Source organism: Stigmatopora argus, chromosome 19 (genome assembly GCF_051989625.1).
Source record: "Stigmatopora argus isolate UIUO_Sarg chromosome 19, RoL_Sarg_1.0, whole genome shotgun sequence".
Classification (NCBI taxonomy): domain Eukaryota; kingdom Metazoa; phylum Chordata; class Actinopteri; order Syngnathiformes; family Syngnathidae; genus Stigmatopora; species Stigmatopora argus.
Genome location: NC_135405.1, coordinates 9,023,663 through 9,045,461, shown reverse-complemented (window position 1 = coordinate 9,045,461; position 21,799 = coordinate 9,023,663). Strand labels below are relative to the sequence as shown.

At 42.8% G+C, this 21,799-nt stretch overlaps 4 protein-coding genes across 5 annotated transcripts; 2 read left to right on the top strand and 2 right to left on the bottom strand.

Moving 5' to 3' along the window:
* Positions 1-5,231: 5,231 nt before the first annotated feature.
* On the bottom strand, positions 5,232-6,371 carry rps29 (ribosomal protein S29). Its single transcript, XM_077587318.1, has 3 exons — positions 6,219-6,371; positions 5,600-5,699; positions 5,232-5,493 (listed from the first exon to the last, which is right to left on the bottom strand). The coding sequence occupies exons 1-3, from the start codon at positions 6,278-6,280 to the stop codon at positions 5,485-5,487; spliced, it is 171 nt and encodes a 56-aa protein (XP_077443444.1). The 5' UTR covers positions 6,281-6,371; the 3' UTR covers positions 5,232-5,484.
* Positions 6,372-7,222: 851 nt separating this feature from the next.
* On the top strand, positions 7,223-10,853 carry mgat2 (alpha-1,6-mannosyl-glycoprotein 2-beta-N-acetylglucosaminyltransferase). Of its 2 annotated transcripts, XM_077587850.1 has the most exons (3): positions 7,230-7,382; positions 7,455-7,529; positions 9,314-10,853. In XM_077587850.1, the coding sequence occupies exon 3, from the start codon at positions 9,328-9,330 to the stop codon at positions 10,702-10,704; it is 1,377 nt and encodes a 458-aa protein (XP_077443976.1). In that variant the 5' UTR covers positions 7,230-7,382; positions 7,455-7,529; positions 9,314-9,327; the 3' UTR covers positions 10,705-10,853. The 2 variants fall into 2 exon arrangements, with proteins under 2 accessions (XP_077443975.1, XP_077443976.1); XM_077587849.1 differs by having other exon boundaries at positions 7,223-7,529.
* A 360-nt stretch (positions 10,854-11,213) lies between these two features.
* On the bottom strand, positions 11,214-15,571 carry LOC144064805 (WD repeat-containing protein 20-like). The gene is made up of 4 exons (XM_077587617.1): positions 15,243-15,571; positions 14,600-14,782; positions 13,092-14,519; positions 11,214-12,440 (listed from the first exon to the last, which is right to left on the bottom strand). The coding sequence occupies exons 1-4, from the start codon at positions 15,489-15,491 to the stop codon at positions 12,384-12,386; spliced, it is 1,917 nt and encodes a 638-aa protein (XP_077443743.1). The 5' UTR covers positions 15,492-15,571; the 3' UTR covers positions 11,214-12,383.
* Positions 15,572-17,357: 1,786 nt separating this feature from the next.
* On the top strand, positions 17,358-21,760 carry hsp90aa1.1 (heat shock protein 90, alpha (cytosolic), class A member 1, tandem duplicate 1). The gene is made up of 11 exons (XM_077587220.1): positions 17,358-17,488; positions 18,345-18,494; positions 18,832-19,198; positions 19,289-19,422; positions 19,500-19,805; positions 19,888-20,053; positions 20,133-20,323; positions 20,401-20,548; positions 20,648-20,916; positions 21,002-21,335; positions 21,406-21,760. The coding sequence occupies exons 2-11, from the start codon at positions 18,345-18,347 to the stop codon at positions 21,513-21,515; spliced, it is 2,175 nt and encodes a 724-aa protein (XP_077443346.1). The 5' UTR covers positions 17,358-17,488; the 3' UTR covers positions 21,516-21,760.
* The last annotated feature ends 39 nt before the right edge of the window (positions 21,761-21,799 follow it).

The following is a 21,799-nucleotide window of genomic DNA, read 5'->3' as shown; positions in this document are numbered from 1 at the left end:
GCGCATACGTGCAAGCGAAAACGGTAGGAGTCAATGGAGGTCATTAGAAAACAAGAATCCTGACAAGGAAAATGAAGACATATGATCGCAGTTGCTTCTGTGCACAAAAACAAAACAATAGAAACTAGCGTGAATGCAATGTAAACAGAGGTAACAGTGCAAACATTAATTTCTCTCAAGTAGCCTATTGATTTTGAACAATGCCCCAGAGTCAATTTGTTGTCGTTGTTGTCGAGGAGTCCTATTGATTTTGAAATGACGTCTGACCCGGAGCTGGGGGAAATCAGTGATGGTTTTCTGTCAAGTTATCAATCAAATGGTTAAGAATCACTCAGTCCAGCATTGCTCTTATTTTATTTTATTTTTAAAGAATGGAGCACAAGTTTATGTAGCTACTATTACCAAATTATGTTCTATCATGTCACTAACAAAAGGTTCATCAAACGTTGTAAGAAACAAGTTCAGGATTTTAAAATCTAAATTAAAACACAAATATATGCTAAACGTGTGTATGTGGAGGCGTAATCACGTCTATGTTCTTTGGCCCCATGCACACACATGGCCACAGGCTGCCCCTTCACACACACACACACACACACACACACACACTCACTCACAGCGTGTGTGTGCGCGTCGCTTTAAATGAACGTAGCAGGGGGCTCAGACTGTCAGGACAAATCACGGTAAAACTCTCCGGAAGCTTCTGCCTGACCCTGCTGGAGGAAGAGGAGGAGGAGGAAGAGGATGGCGAGCCCACTCACAGTCTCAGGGAAGAAAATGTATCTTTCATCGTGTGAGTGTTTGTGTGTGTCTGTGTGTGTGTGTCTTTCCCCCCCCCTAGGTAAATTACAGCTCCTAATGTAACAGGCCATTTAGTTTGTAGGCCTCGTTGGGACGAGGTGTCATCGTTGCGGCAGAAAATGTCAATGAAACTAGAGTTGAATCGCCATGTTTTGAGTTCCCATGTACAGCAACATGAACAAACTCCCTGGGCTGAGCCACAAATAGACGCGCTGACATTCTGTTGTGGTTTTATTAATTCATAAATGTCAGCTGGGATCACGATAGAAGGCTCAGGGAATTCCGGCTTATTTACAAGGGACATTTGCAAGCCTGCTTCCGTCCACGACTATTTCCGCCAACTGGTGCGTCCGCTTTTACTACTTGAGGCTACCTAGTTCTCTCTGTCGTCTCATTTTCGGAACCACTTTACACTCATTAGGGTCGCAGAGGGTGCTTGAGCCTATCCCAGGGTCAGAGGTGGGGACACCCTGAATCGGTGGCCAGCCAATCGCAGGGCACGCCTACCCAGTTAACATCATATTTATCAAGAACACCACTGATTTTAGGTGTTCCAATGACTTACAGGTAAATCCAAATTGAGACTAACAAGGCAAAGTAATGTCACTTGTAAAAAAAAATATAGCCTAATCATTTGAAAAATATTCACTTTTTTCTCTGCTTTATGATATCGTAAGAACATATTGTTTGGAGGACAATTTACAGGGAAATATAAGGAAATATCTGGGTTTGGGTCAACATGCTGTATGTGATTTGTTCTGTATATCTTATTTTGAGAACTGTGAGGGTAATTTACCTGGCCCAGATAGGGATGTAACGCCTTGAATAAATGGGGGTTCTCTATTTTTGCTATGACAACACGGCAACTTTCTCTTTTCAAAGCACCACAAAAGTACTAGTGAGCATGCTGACCTTAAAGTGGGTCACTTTTTTCCCTCTCTAATATCCCATGAGAGGAAAATAGCCCTTAAGAGGACCCCATGCCTCATTTTTTTTTTTGACACGCTGGCCAGCATGTACGCACGCCGCCTGCAATGAACGCTAATGACAGTGACGGTAAGAGGCGCAAAATGAATAAGGGGCAGCGAGATGTGTCAGCTGTCATAGTGACTGTATTGAGCTTGTATAATCTACCCTACATATTCAGGCAAAATACACTGTTTGGTGAAAAAAAATGTTTCCAAGCTGGGTTAATTGAGCATCACATTTTGCTTGTTTTTAAGTTCTTTTCAAAAATAGAAAGCTTCTGTGAATGTGCTCTTAAATAAGAGTTCTGCTTGTAAACACACACGAAAAATAGCCACTCAATGATGTCATTTCTATGGACTTCTTTGATTGTCCTATAAATAACTTACCTAACTAACCTACAGGCAACAATAAGTTGCCAATTAATTTATGTAGTTAATCAGCCCCAGGATGCGTATACATCTTTAAAATATACCTATAAAATGTCCTTCTCAGCCGCCTTCAAATAACATAGGAGACCCCAGGCAGGCTAAGGTATTTGCAGAAGATTTCCTATCACAGTCTGAATTTAACTCAATCACAGAAGGTTATTTTCAGAGAATTGCCATCCACTTTTGAGCATATTAATTTCCAAGACCCACCAAATACATACAAAAAAGATACTACACTAAATCAATTTACTAAAAGCATATACTCATACTCACCAACCATTTTTGCATTAAATTGTAATCATTAGCAGAGCATTGGTTTGACCATTGTTCATTAGCTTCTATTTAAAAATGGTGCATCGTTGCCATCTCCTGGCAGATATGTGCCAGCAAAATTCTTTCTAACCTGGTGACAAAGCATCAAACCTTCCCCAAAATCTCACTGAAAACCATACATGCATTCAGTCAGTCATTAAAGTCTAAATGTGTAGAAAAACAGTCTCTAGAGGAGTTTAAAAAACATTACTAAGTAGAGCTTTGGCATCAACCCTTGCTTGAACTGATTATTGGTGTCAGTGGAGTACAACAACAGCATAGGAAACAGTACATTACTGCCAAGTGTCGAATGTCAGGTTCAATGAGATGCGATCCGACAGTTCAAAAGATTACAGCGACATTTAATAATGAGGTGGTCCTCACGCCCCTCGGGCTGAAAAGATAAGATGCCATGTTCCCTCTGTATCCTAATGCCAGGTCGCAGCGCCACTACAATGCCACATCCCCTGGCACAGAGGTTGCCTTCATGTATATTCATAGTCTGTGTGTGTATGTGTGTCCATGCAAGCGTGTTGTGAATACAGGTGTATTCATTTGCCTGTAAGTGCCTTATGCAAATGAGCCGCTTTTGCACGTTAACCTTTAAATTCACAGCATTTGGCCTCAGCGTGACCCAGTCTGACATTGTTCATTAACGTCCCTTTTCATGAATTTTCCAATACAACCTAACCGAAATGCAGTATTTAATGTGATTTGCATGCATGATTTATTGAAACACAATGGGAGGGGGAGAAATATCAAGTGGTAATTTTAAGTATGCACACAGCATGGATGCTGCATTGTTATGGTAGCTCACACTAGAGATCATTTTCAATGTTAGTAATATTTTGCCTGTTCTATGGGGGGAAAAAACAGTTTGAACTGATATTTTTATTAGGGTGTAACAAGAGGTGACCTTAAATAACATAGCATTAACCTATTTATAAAACTATAACTATATTGCATCTTTCACTTATACTAGTGAAGTGGTACTAAAAAAGAGGAAAAATCTCTAGTTGCTGTTTATTGTGGATTTAGACAAAAGAAAAGACCAATTATAAATAATATGCAGAAGCAAAGAGACAAAACTATTGTATTTGAATTGAGTTAAGATCAAAATTAGTTGTGTGTCTAAATACAGAAAGGTGACGTCATATTCTGAGCTCATTAAAATGGTACATTTATCATAAATAAAACATGTTTGAGTAACAGGTCTGTTGGAATTAAGATATTAGTACTATTTTAATGTGGCTGCTTTTATGACATCGTGTTGTTGCTGCCACCTAGTGGTGTACATGCAACATAAGATATTATCTTATATAGTGTTGCTAAATAGTGCAAAAAAACAGCAACAAATTATTAATAAGGGGAATGGGGAGATGGCTTAGGTCTACCTATCGAGTTTTAGTCTATAGTTCTAATTTTGATGTCGTTTTGACGATGGCAGAAGCAATAAACATACGAAAACAATACAATTAATGTGATATTGACTTTTCAGTCACAGTGCGTGTACATATAAACGTATTACCGAAATTATTAGCTTACCTGTTTTGACTTGCATTTGAATTTAAGTGCATTTCCATTACAGAATCCAGACTTTTTTTTTATCTGATGTCGCTCCACCTTTTGCAGCAAGTAGTTTCAACTCTCCTGTGAAGGCTTCCACGAGGTTGAAGATATGTTTATGGTCATTTTTGACCATTTTTCCAAAAGTACATTGATGAGGCCACACAAGGATGTTGATCGAGAAGGCCTGGCAATCAGTCTTAGTTCTACAGCATCCCAGAGGTGTCCAGGTTAGGGACTCTGTGCAGATCAGTCAAGTTTATCCTCACCAAACTCTTCTTATTCCATCTTTATGGACTTTTCTGTGCAGAAAGTGTGCGATTTCTTTGCAGCAGGCGCCTCAGCATCCATTGAGCCATCCGCGTGGTTTGCCACTTCGCGGTCGAGACGCGTTTGGCTTCAAACTCTATTTTCTAAAGGTAGATCTGACAATTGCGTGTAGAATAAATTAGAAATAAAGAAAATGTACAACCCGATTTGTTGCATAGGTTGGATCCTTGGACAATTTCGTGGAAATCATTGATTGAGCTGCCGGTAGCGACATTTTGGTACACAAATGTTTGTCAAAACAGTGTGCGCGCACAGGCGATTGATTGCGACCAGCTGTGTCCGTCCCACTTGACTTTTTTTTTTAAACTTGATATAACGCTTCACTACAATGTTTCAATTTTGTGTACTACAATGATGACTCCTTATTCCAAACAAGTTATTTGAGAACGTACAAATTGTTTTATGGAAATAAACCAAGTATTAAAGTTTGCACAAAAACACCAAATCCCAAACTGTTTTTTTTTTTCAGTTGTATATTCATTCTCATTCCACTGTCATTATGTCTTGAATGTAATATTTGCAGGTTGATTAGCAAATTTTAACTAAAAATTAAGATTTTAAACAGTTTTACATTGGTAAAATAGACCAAATTGGCCACAGAATTTGCTAGAAATTAAACAAACCAGTATGCTTTTGCAGAGGTCCTCTTGCTATTTATAGATGTAGAGTAATACCTGAAATAGTTCAGGTACAATCACACCCACTTCCAACTGCCACAATGTTCTTTCATTTCAAAGCTGCATTGGTGTAACTAAGCATACTTGAATTGAAAAGTCTTAAGATTTTTAACACACGGTTCAAAATACAATACTCAGAAAACTTGCAGTAGTTTGGATTCGAAATATCTCTGGCATTTTTCAAAATGTGGTGGCATGTTTCACAACAAAAACTCTGGATGACAGGCCAACCATCCACCACAAATAGAAAAAAACCCTTGACATTTCACCTTTAATTTACAAACATGTCATGATCACAATTGAAAAGAACAAAGCATTCCAATAGAGAAAAAGAACATTTATTTGCATCCAAACATCCAGCCTTGCAGATAACATTTGGCGGACATCTCTGAACGTGACATTTAATCCAGCTGTGGAGAAAGAAAATGGAGATGTTAGGATCCACACCCACGCAATTGCAAGTAATGTTCAGGTGCATCAAGTGGTAAATAATCCACGATCAATGATGTGATTTACCTTAACGAAGCCGATGTCCTTGGCGTACTGCCTGAAGCACTGGCGGCACATGTTGAGTCCGTATTTACGGATCAGACCATGTCTGTTCGAGCAAACTCGGCTGTTGAAGACAGTGAAAATAAGAACATAGGCAATAGCAAATCAGCAAGATATTTTTGTTTTTGCATATGTAGTTCTGCAGGATTGGGAAATATAACTTTTATTAATAGCATTTGATAACATTCGCCCTAAATAATCCTAAAAGTGACAAAATAGTTACAATACCGATCATTTGTAATGTGTATCATTATGTATTCGATAGTTCATTTAGCTATTACAGTAGAATTCCTATATAGGTTCGCACGTTGGCATATACTTTTGAATGAGTACAGCCTTTTTGATAGATGCTTATTTTAAGTGTGCCCATCGTGTAGTTCCGTAATGTTTTAAACGATGGTCGAGATGCTATCCGGGTTAGCAGTTAGCCTCTAGCATCACCGCCGCCATATTCATGCCTAACGATTACCCATGTGGTGCGCGTTTGATGTTAAAAAATGTAATAGTTAGAAAGTGGAAACCGTCCAAAACTAACATCACGCCAAACTTAAATATACAAAAAATCAACGGTGAAAAGACTGACCAGGAACGGGATCCCTGTCCAAATTTTCTGGGATGACTCCAATAGAGCTGTTGGTGGCCCATCTTGTCTCTTTTCGCTCGAGCGTCGGAAAGGGAGAACACGGACTGCGCACGCGCAGTTGAAAATGTCTACGTATTTCCGGTGAGAGGTTGGGTCGACTGCCACCATGTGGCCGGAAGACCATATAGACGCAACGTCCAACAATAAAAAGAAGGGGAAAGTTCATATGCTCTTGTTCGAAAGCAGTATGTTCCCTAATTTGTAAAAACTAGTAGCAGTAATTTACAAAACAAATCCGTTTTCCTTTCCAGTATGTTGTGTGATGGGGGATTGGGGGTCGCACTGTTATTGCGTCGGTTAGTGTGAGTGCAGGTATATAGTTTCAGATTGCCCCTTAATAGCAGCATTTTGAACCTTAGATTTGTGCATATTTTCTGTGCATGTGTGTCTGTGTTTATTTAGATGATCCTGTAAAGTAAAATGTCCAGTTATTGTTATTTGGCGTGCCAATTGAGATGGCAGTGGCTCCTTAGCCGGTAACCGGTCAAATAGTCCCAGGGGCTATTTTCCCGGTAACCGGTCAAATAGCCTATATGGCCCATTATGGCTATTTAGCCGGTAAGAATTCTGTGTGGGGTAAATAGTAAGAAACTACGGCTACAGAGCCACTGCCTAAATAATAGTCATTAAATCCATATTCACCTAATGTTACAATATATCAATTGGCAATAACACATCAAATTTCAATAAGATTGGTTGAATGGTTTAGAAAATCCCCTATTCACTCAATGTTAAATAATAGGTTACCGGCTAAATAGCCACTGCCAATTGAGATGATATTCCCTTAAAACTTAAATGCTCTCTATAGGCTTAAAACAGCAGGCTCGAGTCCGATCTGCACTCAATAAATAAAATGTCAGGACTTTATTATTATGGCCCTATGACTAGTTGGCGACCAGTCCAGGGTGTCGCTGGTTTTCGACCAAGAATCGGACACCCCGTGACGCAACATTGAACAGGATAAACAGTGTAGACGAAGATGGATGAATGGATGGAGCGCGCCTTGACAGCCAAGATGACGATTATCACCTCCAGAGTCTAGACTGTTTTTTTCTGATGGTGAAAAGAGCGCCCCTGTTGAGTGATCGAACGCAGTGCGATAAGGTTCCCGTAGCCGAATGGACGACATTTTCCCCACTTAGTTAGTTAAGAGATAGCTGCTCTCTCTCTATGCAGCTGCCCGGAAGAGACGGAGCGAACCATGGCAAAACGTTTTTCCCTAAAGTAAACACCGGGACGCGTCGATTTCAGGTAATAGATCCGACGAATGCGGGTGCTCGGTGTATTTATTATTATTATTATTATTTTTGGAGCGTGCTGTTTTGCGGAAGGGCATTCGCTTTCCCTCATAAGTTGCTAGCCGATGCTAACTCGGTGCTAGCGCGTTGCGCTCCAAGGTCTGCCAGTACGACGGTATGGCTGAGAAAAAAACATTGCAAGAGGTTTATATATGTTGTGGACAATCTGCGGGGTTATAATTGACTACGTATTTACAATGACACCTTTTGATCGTGGACAAGAAATTGGACTCTTTAATTCTGCGCCCATCGGTGGTCCGCCCATTGTAGGCACTTGGTTAGATGGGAAAATCATCATTTTCATTATTTTTTCCACATTTTCCAAGGCTGATGGACCATTATTATTCATTAAACTCGGGGGGGGGGGGGGGAAATGTGAAATATTATTTTCCGCGTTGATCCAATGATCAAGCCTATTGATTTTTGTGATCATTTTTTCTGGATTTTAAATGGCTTATGGCACTTCTCAGTCTTTTTTCCCCCCAAATCAAATGTTCTTTACAAAATCTACATGACAACTTCCCTTCTCTGATATTTGACCTGGCAACTTGACCTTTGACATAATTTAGGCACCTTTCTTGTACTTATACTGATACTTATATAATTTGGCAAGGGGTTGCATCATATTCAAAGAGAGATGTAAACAACAACCTAACAGGTTAAAAATCGAATTGGTGCTTCATTCTTCTTCACCCATCATCATTTTGAAAAGTCCTTATTATTGAAATCAACACAAAAACAAATCAGTGACTGAAACCAAATCAAACACATGGACTTTAAACTTAGCAGCACCCAAACAAAACACTTTGGCCTCCCAACTTTTTTAGGGATAGTTCCAAAGCATGCCACAAGAGGGCTAGTGAGTTTTGAATGACAGACAGGTGAGATACCCACCTCTTCAGGTGTGTAGCCCAAAATGGCAATTTCACAAGTGCCTTCTCTACCCCTACAACGAGCAAGGGTCATGATACGACATCCCTGGGTGGCTCAACCTGTCTCTCAGCCAATGTTACTTACCTGTTATTCTGGTTGTGGTTTCCATTTCCAGCACATACAAGCAACGCCACACCTTGAATCTATTTGGCATTGGCCAGGTAGAGAGTAAATGAGATGCTTTAAAAAAATAATTGCAAATTGCGACATTTTCCTTCCTGCTCTAGCAGAAATTCAGTCAAAGTCTCAGCTTCAACCATAATGAAATTCCTTGTAGTTTTCTCAACATTTATTTCATTCATAACATGACGACTACCCTCATGGAATTACATTTTAATATATGTGATTCTTCGTCTCATTATCTCATGACCTAGTTAAAAATAAAAATGAGGCTGATTACCCAGTAGTTCAATTTAAAGCAAATCTAGAATACTGGTTGACCTACATTTTGTTAGCGAGCAATGTCACGGACACAAAATGTTCACAAGTCAATTTGTGACCACTATAAAAACATGTTGATAATGACCAATGGATATCGTGAATTATTTATATCTATACAATATTATTATTTACATTAAAGGCATATTCCCAAATTGGAAAACTTCAGAAATGTGAATTTTTTTCTGCACATCCTTCTTGCAAAGGCATTAATATTCTTTTTGTTGTTGTTTTTTATGCAGGTAATCCCTTGGATTTGTCATGCCGTATGGGATTTTCCCCCCAACCAGCGGCAGTGGAGCAGTTTTCTCACTATTTTGACGCTTTACAACCTTTTTTTTTCCTTTCCCATCCTCCGTCCTTGAGTCCAATCCCCTAAAATGAGATTCCGGATCTACAAGAGAAAGGTGGTGCTACTGACTGTGGTGGTGGTCATATGCGGTCTGGCCTTTTGGACTAGCGGGCGGCAGAGGAAGACTAAGCTGTTTGTAAAGCGAGAAGAGTTAGTGGTGAGGAGTAGCAGTAGAAGTAGCCTCGAAGGCCATTTGCCGTCACCCGTCATTCCCGCACCAAGTAGGGCTCCCATCGCGCCCGTGAACCTGACGCACCCGGAAAGAGTTCAGGAGAAGGAAAACAAAGCCGAGGCCAACGTGGACAACACCACGTCGGTCTACCGCAGCATCGTCTTCCAGCTCAACTTTGACCAGACAATAAAAAACGAGGAGAAGTTCAAGACGGCGCGGCAAAAGGACGATCTGGTCGTCGTGGTCCAAGTTCACAACCGTCCGGATTACCTGAAGCTACTGGTGGACAGTTTGCGCAATGCCCGCGGCGTGGAAAAAATACTGCTGATACTCAGCCACGATTTCTGGTCCCCCGAGATTAACAAAGTGGTGAACTCGGTGGATTTTTGCCAGGTCATGCAGATTTTTTTCCCCTTTAGCATCCAGCTGTACCCTCAGGAGTTTCCCGGCAACGACCCCAAGGACTGCCCGAGGGACATCTCCAAAAAAGATGCGTTAAAGCTAGGGTGCATCAACGCGGAGTACCCGGACTCGTTCGGACACTACCGCGAGGCCAAGTTCTCGCAGACCAAGCACCATTGGTGGTGGAAGTTGCATTTTACCTGGGACCGAGTTCACGTCCTCCAGGGCCACAAAGGTCTGGTGCTGCTGATCGAGGAGGACCACTTCGTATCGCCGGACTTCATCCACATGCTGAGGCTGATGTCGGCGCTCAAACTGGAGCAGTGCAGGGACTGCGACATCCTTTCGCTGGGGAGCTACAGCCACGTCGGCTACAACAGCAAAGCCAACAAGGTGGAGGTCAAGGCCTGGAAGTCCACCGAGCACAACATGGGCATGGCCCTGAATCGGGAAACTTACCAGCAGCTCCTCCGCTGCACGGACACCTTCTGCACCTACGACGACTACAACTGGGATTGGTCCCTGCAGCACTTGACTGTAGCGTGCCTACCGTCCTACTGGAAGGTGATGGTGAGCGAGGCCCCCCGCGTCTTCCACGCCGGCGACTGCGGCATGCACCACAAAAAGGTCGCCTGCATGCCAGCCAGCCAGAAGACCAAATTTGAAAACATTCTGCAAAGCAGCAAGAACCAGCTGTTCCCCAAGAACCTCCTGATCACCAAGAGGCTCCCGTCTAACGGGGCCCTCGGGGTGGCCCCTCACGTGAAGAACGGGGGTTGGGGGGACATCAGGGACCATGAACTCTGCAAGAGCTACATTCGATTACAGTGACCTTAATTCATACTCTATATTATTCTCTTTTGCATCCTTCAAGAAGAAAAAAAAAGCCTTTTCACGCTTAAATCTTTATGGACTTTGTGTTCAAATTGCCTGTTTTACTGGACTGTTAAAAAAAAAAGAAATAAAGATGAATGTTGGGATTTTTGGCTTATGAAAAATCATGTTTGTCATTGTGTCTTACTTAGATAAGTAATCTAGAATTACACCAATAAGACAATTTTTAAAAAAGGGACAACATTTTTTCTAATTATTTTATATGCACATGTATACAGAGACTTTATATGGACTACAATTTAGTAGTGGAAATGTTGACGGGAAAAGGGAGACTGCTAAATCTGCCTGAAAACCTATTAATAGTAGAAAATATACTAGCTAATGTGTACTTGGGTCTTGGTTCAATTTTCTTCTATTAATGTGCCACTGAATTTTGCATACATGACAACTTTATCATTCAGTGTTAAATGCTTTATAATTTAAAAAAATATATAAACAGAGTCATGTTCATAGTCTGGCAAACTGTTTAATAGGTGTCACAGAGGAAAAGGCTGCCACTATTCAAACCATTATGGTCTTTTCCCATGTGGGCACCCCCCAAAAATATATATATATTAAAAAAAAAAAACACCCTCAAACACCTTTCTAGCATGAATCAACACAGTGTTATCTTGAAAAATAGTCATAATAAGCACAGCGCTTACACTAAGGAGTTGCCATGGGTGGGAATCAAATCACATGGTAGGGAAGCGCACGTTTCTGCGGTTTTACCTGAGCTCAAACTGATGGCTGAACAAGAGCGATCACCACTAGCCGTTAGATAAAAGCATCTCCTATATAATATTCCAAATGTCGCGTTAAGAAAAAATACACCTGAATTCTCTTTATGTACAACAGAACTGGAAAAAAAATCTGCATATTCAAGATTAATGTTCGATTTTTTTGTATTAGAAATAGCTCTATTTCTCAAAAAAAGAGGCTCTTTTAAACTAATCATCTCCATAAACCATTGCAGTACAATATTTACATATAATACAGAGCCTGTCTCATGTGGAAAATCATATTAAAATAAACAATAGGTACAAAGGTTTTAAATTCTATTGAACACTCCAAAAAAAGGTACATCCGTTCTCCTCGGAACAACAAACTGTTAAGTGCAAACATTTTTTCTAAATTATAATAATTCAAATAAAAAATATATATATGATTGCAGCATTCAACGTGGGAGACGAGGGTGCCATCAAGCCAAGTGCTTCCAAATTCTCCTTGTGTTCTTCTGCTAGAAACAAACAAACACACACACACACACACACAAACAAACACAAACATACCAGGGAGGAGGGCCTCCAAAGTTTGTGCAAATACACTTTGTGTGATTTAAGGAAGTACTACCTCCGTTAGCAGAGGATAAGCAGCCACTTCAAAATATTGTTCCCTTTAAGAGGCCCAATACAGAAAATAAAGAAACGCGAGAACACTCCAACAAGAAGACTGTAGGCATGGTAACACCCACCAACATATGGACAGTGAACCAGTCAGCCTTTCCTATAAAAACCTTAAAGCTCCTCGTCCTTTTGTCAAATAGCACCCATTTCACTGCAGACTAAAGGCGTCCAGTTTCCGCAAACACGTCTTGGTTGTCATCCGCCACTTTGTGCCTGGGGAGAGGGGTCAGGCTATACTACCGTTCCGCTAGGTGAGTTGGCGGGGTTGTTTTGAGATGATAGAAGTCCCTGCCGAGAAACATCACAGACAAAATGGCGGCATGAGGACAAAAGAGGCATTATAGTAGAGGCGGCAGCGGAACGTTGACTCAATAGACATTAAGTGTCGCATTTTTTTTACATTTCTGATTTATCTCAGTTTTTTTTTTTTGCTAAACCACACTAATTGTCGTATTTTTGTCGTCTAGCGCCAATTTCCAAAATTAAATTGAGTTAAGATGATCATCTGGAAGCATTGAGTTGCCTGTACAAATGTGTGGTCCATTTTTTTAAAGAATTACATGCAATCGGATAGCTTTTCAGAGTTATGGGACTCGGTACTTGGACGTTTGGTCGCCCGGACGTTTGGTCGCCGGACGTTTGGTCGCCCGGACGTTTGGTCGCCGGACGTTTGGTCGCCCGGACGTTTGGTCGCCCGGACGTTTGACAACATGACAGAGAGTTTACTGTTGGAACCAGCTCTCAAAATTATATTCATGAGAGAGAGAGTTTAATATCTACTGTTAAAACCAGCTCTCAAAATTATATTCACCGGGGCGACCAAACGTCCGGGCGACCAAACATCCGGTCACGATGGGACTCAATCATTGTTCAAAAAAAAAAAATAATAAACTGCGGGTATCATATGTCAATATCTCTATGACGCAAGTTGTTACTCACCACTTTCCCAGGCCTGGCCCACGTGCAAACGAAGCCCTCCTGACAGGCTGTGACCAGACAGTCCTCCAGGAAGATCAACACAGTCAGTCTCTCGTGGGCAATCTTCTTGCACACCAGCGGCTCCAGCAGCGGCACCTCCTCCATGCGCGGGCACAGCGTAGTGCCCAGGGTCTTGGCCATGTCGCCTTTGTTCGGGGTGGTCCGCGAGTTGCCTAGCTGGCTGAGCTTATCGCCACTCTTGCTGCCAATGTGGCCGACGCTGTGCATGCGCTTGTGCTCCTTCTCCGGCCGGTCCTTGCGCGTTTCGTGCAGAGACAGCGTGGCGAACTTGCCCACGCCGGCGGCGATCAGGGCGCTGTCGATGATGCCGCCGCCCTTTGAGGTGACCACGGCGGCGGCGGTGCTCCCGCTGCTGCTGCTGCCCGTGTGACTGTTAGGCGTGCTGGCACCGCCGCCGCTTCCTGCCGGGTTTGAGGCCTGCGGTAGGCTGTTGGAGCGAGGCAGCGTGCCCGGGAGGGAGTTGGGCGTGTTTGCACCGGTGCTGCTATTGCTAACATTGTCTTTGCCATTGGTGCCCGATGGGAAAATTGCGTTGACCGCCGTGGCCGAGGGGCTGCTGGCGTTCATGACGTTAGTGTGCGTCCTGGTGCGAGACAAAGGTAAGTGAGGGAAGAGTATGTCCTCGGTGAGGTCCCACAGACAGAGCTGCGTGTCCTGGCCCACCGACCCGAATCGGTACGTGACGCTTACGGGCCGACTGTCAGTAGAGTTCCTCTTGGAAATTTGGGAGTGGGTGCTGTTTGCCCGATCCCTTCCGGCGCTAAAGTGAATATGGTCGTAAAAGTCCTCGTCGCTGCCGCTGAACTCTGCCGTGGGTTCGCCGGAGGCGCCGCCGCCGTCCTCTACGCTGGTCGTGCAGTGATCGAAAGCCACCACGCTCACCCACGACTTGTGTCCGTGCCCCCGTGCAATAACCCTGCAGTCCGAGAAGGACCAGACCGTGACCAAGTCGTCCTCCCCCCCCGCCACAATGTAGCGCCCGTCGGGGCTCCAGCACACGCAAAGCAAGCCGCCAAAGTAGCTCTTCATGGTGCCGTGAAGTTCGGCGGCGTCGAAGCCGAACACCCGCAGGTAGCCGTCCTGGCTGGCGCACGCCAAAAATTTACCGTCTGGTGAGAAGGCGAACTCGTTGAGCGCGCCTTCGCCCACCGTCCAGCGCAGCAAGGGGTTTCGGCCCGACTTGCTTTTGCACGTGTGCACGGCGTAGTTCTCCCCTTGCTTGAGGAGCTGGTAGTGGGGCACCGCCGTTCCACATGTGTTTTCCACGTTGTACAAGTACATGGTGCCGCTTGAGTGGGCCACCAAAAAGAGGCTCTCGGATCCAGGGACCCATCGTACGCACGTCACGCGCGACTTGTCGATGAGTCGCTGAGAAATTGGATGCAAAGAATTGGATGGGGAAATACAATACAATAAAATCGTGACATACTTCTCGGATGATAACTCACCTCTTCATTGAAGAGCTTGCTGGTCTCCTTTTTGATCGGATCGGTGAGCTGCACCTGGCCTGCCGAGAAACCCACTAGCAAGGAAACGCTCTCAGCTGTGGCGGTGAGCGGGTTGAAGTCGTGGCACGTAGGCTGCGTGCCTTTGTACATCCGCTTGTCAATGGGTTTGCTCAGATCTGCAGCCTGAAAACCACAACAGGCGGTGACTAAATAGACTTGTTTGAAAATCGGCATGGGTCTTTCATGCTTCTTCATGTATCCGCTTTTGAATGAAAACTTAAGACTCATAAATTCAACGCAGGTCGGCGCGGCATAGTGACGTCATTATGGCGACCCACTCACTTTTGACAGCTAGGTTTCAGGCAATTACGTCACGTTGTCAACTCAAGGACGTCATAAGTAAACAGATCATTTGAAGCATGGCGCTCACTCTTAACGCTAACTTGTGAAAATGTCCCGCGCAGATAGGCGATCTCTTGAGGTGCACAATTGAGGTTAAATATTCTAGCTGGCTTGACTAATTGAGCGTCAATTTCAGTTGCACGCTACATGGCCTCGTCCAATCTGCGACACAAGCACGACGGGTCGACAAGCGGGGGGTCGAGAAAACGCCTTCACGCCGACTGCTGTCACTCTTGTTTACCTTTTTTACACCTTTGTAGATATAAAAGTAGAGCTCACGGCCCACATTGAAGCAGATCCTGTCGCCGTTGCCAGACTGGTCGTTGACGTTGACGAAAGAGACCCTGACGGGGTTGGATCCCTGCGAGTTGAAGGGCACCCGGTTCGGGCGGCTGTATTCGGAGTGCGTGAGAAGTTTATAGACGCCTTCTCGGGTGGTGAATTGGGTTTTAATCTCGTTTGTCTCCTTCCCTCCTCCCTCCGCCGCCATCTTGGAAGTCGCCGTTCATCCTTGTCCAAGGCCCCGGATGTTGGGGACCGCGCATGTGCAAATCAGGAAGGGACAGTCTAGCGGTCATGCGCACTGAGGGATCACGACAAATCACGTGAAGCGCAAGATGAAAAATAAACAACGTGTAGATGACGAAACAGACACTAGATAATCCATTGGCTGTTGTAAACATAAAAATTACAGCGACCGTTTGAAGAAATGATATTCCAGATTTACAACTATTATTGTTTCAATATAGTGTTCCATTTTTAAAATACCCTAATGTATTTTATTTAGTTAAAGTTTATTTATTAATTAGTTTACTATATTTATTTGTACTATTCCACTCCATTAGGTCATACAAATCATCTTCTATTTCCTTTCCCTTTTTTTTTTACTCACAACAATACAAAGTTAAATCCACAAATACAATGTAAACATCAATTGATTCATTTTCTGAACTGCTTATCATCACAAGGGTTACAGGGGGTGCTGGGGCCAATCCCAACTAACTACGGGCAACAGGCGGAGGACACCCTGAACCGATGGCCAGCCAATTGCAGGGCCCAAGGAGACGGACAACCATTCACGCTCACACTCATACCTTGGGGCAGTTTAGAATGTTCAACCAGATACCCTGCATGTTTTTGGCACGTGGGTGGAAACCGGAGTACCCAGAGAAAACGCATGCACTCAAGGGGAGAACATACAAAACTCCACACATGAGGACCAACCTGGAATTGAGCCCCCAACACGCTAACCACTCGGCCTCCGGGGCGCCCAACCATTAAATACAATGTAAATTAAGGTTTCTAATGCTGCATTTTCTTTAAGGAGTAGATAGTAATCCCCCCCAAGGGCCTCTCTTACCATAATGGTGGGACAATATTGTCTTACAAGTATTGCGACATTGCATGATCCGCCTGTTGGTGGAACGTTCTACTCCCCACTGACAACTGCAAAGATTCGGATTACGTAACATGGAATATGTCGTAATATCGTACACTGCTTCTACCTGGACATCTAACTGTTTCAACACATATATTGAGATAAGGCACTTGTAACACATTAGAAAATGTTCATGGCACACCACCATTTTTTTATTTTTTACAAAAAGTAAATGCTCTTGGGACAAAATAAAGTTGATGCATGCATTTGTTTTGGTGTTACTATATGTCACTGCCTTAAATTGAAGAATAAGTTTACATTATTTGGAATCAACTCATGTTTTTCCCTGAAAATAAAATGTGAAACAAACTGACACTAATCTGCTATGTCAGCAGACAGGTCAAGATAGCTACAAAATATTTTTTACATGATTCAGAAACAGAATCAATTGAGAGAATAAAACCTCTCCTTATTTTTTTTCCCACTAACTTCCTTGTGTAATTATCGAGACACAATTAACAACCTCTAGAGTGAAAATGTAGCCATGCCCTAGATTCTTATAGCTGTTACAGATTGCTGTTTAGCTTTAAAAATAAAGCATTACATGAGGTCTGTGTACTTTGCAGAACAAAGAAACAGAATAGATAGTGCACATAGGCTATTATATGAGATAGTGTGGGTGTCGCAGCAGCTGATAGCAAGGCAATGCACAGCTGTGAGGACCTTCAGGGTGGGAGGTGGGTAAAGAGGGTCTCGGGCTCAAACGGCCAGCCAAGCTATCAGGAAGGCCCTTGTGTTGATTGGCAGGCACGGCTTGTGACTTTTCTGCCCTAAAAGGGCACATCAACTTTAGGACTCTGGCATTTCACTGGCTAGCCCCTTCCCCAGACTCAACTCCACTCCCCCCAGTAGTAGACGTATCTTCTGGAACCTTCTGAATGGGAGCTTCCAGAACACCCCCTGACTGAGGTATAAAAAGATGCTGACATGTTGTGGGAGTCTGCGTCAAGTCTCAAGACACTCATCAGGAGGTGCAGGAGAACAGCTTTCACTCAGAACTCTTCAGATACGCTTCGATAGACGCGACTACCTCAGAATTCATACCCGAGGTAAATTCTAAATAACTGAAATCAAATAGGGTGCAATCGTTCAATTTTGTTATTAAGAGAAATAACAAGTATTTGCTGATAAACTTACCAATCCATTGCTAAGAGTATTTCATTTAACATAATCATACTTCATAAGTACAAACTAGTGCAGTGAATGCAACACGAATCTTAATGATACCGTCGCATAGCATGAGCACATGGCATCCAGGGTGACCCCGAGAGTAAGTTTAATAGCAGACATGACAGTAAATGGAATAAAATGCAGGATCATAATATTTAGATTACCTAATTTCCATTTAAATTCCAGTAATGAATTAATTTGGCGGTATAGACTGAAATCTAATTCTGAATCCTTGACTTTAACATAGAGGGGTTAGGTAACTCATTGGGGGATGGTCAAAGGTGTTTGATTGACAGAATGAACATGTGTCGGTCCACCCTAAGCAGCTGCCAACCCCCACCCCCAACACACTTAATTCTTTTGCTGATCTTTATCATTAGAATTTGCGCTCACTATTAAAATATTATAACTTTTACTAGAATGGTTGCGTCCGTGCTAGCACATCCTATAGGTCTGACATTCAGTATTAACTATCGACTTAGTGCTTTCTATGTGTAGTGTGTATCTTCTCGTGTGCTTTTGTTAGTTTTCTTCTGGTATTCCTCTGCATGTTACGGTCATTTAAAACTTTAAAATTGCCTGTATAGTCCTTATCCATCCTGCAAGTCACTGGTAAGTAAGCAAGAGTACAGTACACATTCATCCAAAGTCAGCTAGAATAAACTCCAAGTCACCTGTGACCCCATTCTTTAAGTCCATGAATTTTTGTTTGTTTAATTCAGTTTTCTCTGACAGATGCCCGAGAACGCGACACCTGCCATGGAGGAAGATATGGAGACCTTTGCCTTCCAGGCTGAGATTGCTCAGTTGATGTCCCTGATCATCAACACTTTCTATTCCAACAAGGAAATCTTTCTTAGGGAGCTGATCTCCAACTCCTCAGATGTAAGTTCACTGTACACACAGTAATAAGAGATTATGGCCACCTTGCGATTATATACTTGACAAAAACATTAAGATCTAAAAACAATGCACTTAGTGATGGAGTTTAGTTTCTACAACCCTGACATTACTGAAATATTTATGTACTTAGAAGCACTGTGCTCAGTATCATACATTCAGTATGCTCATAGTTCAGATAAATAGTGAATTCCACGCCATCAAAAATGGACGTAACGGATGAGTGGATGTCTTCAATTTGCTCTATTACTTTTTTGGACAGTATTTAGATTAAACATTTCTTCCTATGGTGCTAAATAAATACTGCAATTCCACCTGACAGGCCTTGGATAAAATCCGCTACGAGAGCTTGACTGACCCCAGCAGACTCGACTTGTGCAAGGACCTGAAGATCGAAATCAGGCCTGACCTTCACGCACGCACCCTTACTCTGGTCGACACTGGTATAGGCATGACCAAGGCAGACTTGATTAACAACCTGGGCACCATTGCCAAATCTGGAACCAAAGCGTTCATGGAGGCCCTTCAGGCTGGAGCTGACATCTCCATGATTGGTCAGTTCGGCGTCGGCTTCTACTCAGCCTACCTTGTGGCTGACAAGGTGACGGTCATCACCAAGCACAACGACGATGAGCAGTACATTTGGGAGTCTGCAGCCGGGGGGTCTTTCACAGTCCGACCTGACACTGGTGAACTTTAACTCAATACTATCATATCCTTCAAAGCCCTTGTCGTTTGTTTAACAGTTAATGTTAAATCTTTATATGTTTGACTTTCAGGAGAGTCCATTGGCAGAGGCACAAGAGTAATCCTGCACCTTAAAGAAGATCAAACTGAATACTGTGAGGAGAAGCGCGTCAAGGAAGTTGTGAAGAAACACTCACAGTTCATTGGATACCCCATTACGCTTTACGTAAGGGAGTGTGTTAACAGTACCATTTTCTTGAAAGGCTACCAAAAAAGATCTACTAACCAGTTATTGTTCTTTAGGTGGAGAAGACGAGGGAGAAGGAAGTGGAACTTGAGGCAGGGGAGAAAGAGGGGGAAGCCGAAAAAGATGCCGCAGAGAACAAAGACAAACCCGAGATTGAGGATGTTGGCTCTGACGAGGACGAGGACACCAGCGAAAGCAAGAACAAGAGAAAGAAGAAGGTCAAGGAGAAGTACATGGACCAGGAGGAGCTAAACAAGACAAAGCCAATCTGGACCCGTAATCCAGATGACATAACCAATGAAGAGTATGGGGAGTTCTACAAGAGTCTCACCAATGACTGGGAAGACCACCTGGCTGTTAAAGTAAGTGCATCCTGTGCCTTCAATGCGATTTTTACTATAGCAAGCTGAATCTCTCTTAATTTATTCTCTCATTTGTTTGCAGCATTTCTCTGTGGAGGGCCAGTTGGAGTTCAGAGCACTACTTTTTGTACCCAGAAGGGCTGCCTTTGACCTCTTTGAGAACAAGAAAAAGAGGAACAACATCAAGCTTTATGTTCGCAGGGTCTTCATCATGGACAACTGCGAGGAGCTGATTCCCGACTATCTCAGTGAGTATCCTGCTCTAAAGATTTTCTTGGGTTTTGACAACAATCACTGACCAGTTTGGCTTCCTTTATTTCTGGTCAGACTTCATCAAAGGTGTAGTAGATTCTGAGGACCTGCCCCTAAACATCTCTAGAGAGATGCTCCAGCAAAGTAAGATCCTCAAGGTCATTCGCAAAAACCTGGTCAAAAAGTGTTTGGAACTGTTCAGTGAGCTTGCTGAAGATAAAGAAAACTACAAGAAGTGTTATGAGCAATTCTCAAAGAACATCAAGGTAGACTGATCTCAAACTCCATTTCTTTAATAAGGGAATCCTACAAAACTTGTTATTAACACACTTTCATATTTTAGCTTGGCATTCACGAGGATTCCCAGAACAGGAAGAAATTGTCTGAAATGCTCCGATACTACACATCCTCTTCTGGAGATGAGTTGGTTTCTCTGCAGGACTATGTTTCCCGCATGAAGGACAACCAGAAACACATCTATTACATTACAGGTTTATTATTATTATTATCCCTAATGTCATCCAAATTTTCCTAAATGTGTCAGCTAATTTACCAAATAAACCAATTTAACACTTCACTCTTGTGAACAGGTGAGACAAAAGACCAGGTGGCCAACTCTGCATTTGTGGAGCGCCTCCGAAAGGCTGGCTTGGAGGTCATTTACATGATTGAACCCATCGATGAGTACTGTGTCCAGCAGCTGAAGGAATTTGATGGCAAGAACCTCGTCTCCGTCACCAAGGAAGGCCTTGAGCTTCCCGAGGATGAAGATGACAAGAAGAAACAAGAGGAACTCAAAACTAAGTTTGAGAATCTTTGCAAGATCATGAAGGATATCCTTGACAAAAAAATTGAAAAGGTTTGTATGCCAGATACCCATTATGCCAGAAAATTTGTTATTGTTGTTTCCCTGCAACATTTAAAAAATGTGCTATTATTTGAAGGTAACAGTGTCCAACCGGCTGGTCTCATCGCCCTGCTGCATTGTTACCAGCACATATGGCTGGACAGCCAACATGGAGAGGATCATGAAATCGCAAGCTCTGAGGGACAACTCCACCATGGGCTACATGACAGCCAAAAAGCATCTGGAGATCAACCCACTCCATCCAATTGTGGAAACTTTGAGAGTAAAAGCCGAGGCAGACAAGAATGACAAGGCAGTGAAGGACCTAGTCATCCTTCTTTTTGAGACATCCCTGCTTTCTTCGGGATTTACACTCGAGGACCCTCAGACACATGCCAACCGCATCTACAGGATGATCAAGTTGGGTCTTGGTAAGAACCTTTACTTCCTAAATAATCTCGTGAGAGACCCGAATTATATATTATTATATATCTTTGCCAGGCATCGACGAGGATGACTCGGCAGTGGAGGACCTTGTTCAGCCCACTGAAGAAGACATGCCCGTTCTCGAGGGCGAGGATGACACGTCAAGGATGGAAGAAGTCGACTAAACGGTCTTCTAGTTACGCCAGCATACTTTTATATCGTATTTAAGCCATTTATTTCTAAATTAACTGTTTACTATAACATAAAAAAGGGAACCCACACTGTTAAAATAGAACCTCACTTGTAGAATATATAGTGGAACCTCAAAGCAATATACTAAATCACTGGAATATGTAGCTTGTGTCTTTTTGTAACATTTTTTTTAAAGAAAATGATTCAAATTTATAATAAAATAGAACGAGAAATACAACTGCTATATTTCTTTTTTTTTCCTGGGTTGCATTTTATT

Excerpts from the sequence above, each read along its gene's own strand:
- rps29 (XM_077587318.1), bottom strand. The coding sequence starts at position 6,280 with ATGGGCCACCAACAGCTCTATTGGAGTCATCCCAGAAAATTTGGACAG. Across the intron at positions 5,700-6,218 it reads GGACAGGGATCCCGTTCCTG|CCGAGTTTGCTCGAACAGAC; the intron begins GTCAGTCTTTTC and ends TGTCTTCAACAG.
- mgat2 (XM_077587849.1), top strand. The coding sequence starts at position 9,328 with ATGAGATTCCGGATCTACAAGAGAAAGGTGGTGCTACTGACTGTGGTG.
- LOC144064805 (XM_077587617.1), bottom strand. The coding sequence starts at position 15,491 with ATGGCGGCGGAGGGAGGAGGGAAGGAGACAAACGAGATTAAAACCCAA. Across the intron at positions 14,520-14,599 it reads GCAAGCTCTTCAATGAAGAG|CGACTCATCGACAAGTCGCG; the intron begins GTGAGTTATCAT and ends CCAATTTCTCAG. Across the intron at positions 12,441-13,091 it reads GGGCCAGGCCTGGGAAAGTG|GGACTTCTATCATCTCAAAA; the intron begins GTGAGTAACAAC and ends GTTTCTCGGCAG.
- hsp90aa1.1 (XM_077587220.1), top strand. The coding sequence starts at position 18,345 with ATGCCCGAGAACGCGACACCTGCCATGGAGGAAGATATGGAGACCTTT. Across the intron at positions 20,054-20,132 it reads GCTGATTCCCGACTATCTCA|ACTTCATCAAAGGTGTAGTA; the intron begins GTGAGTATCCTG and ends ATTTCTGGTCAG. Across the intron at positions 20,917-21,001 it reads TTGACAAAAAAATTGAAAAG|GTAACAGTGTCCAACCGGCT; the intron begins GTTTGTATGCCA and ends TATTATTTGAAG.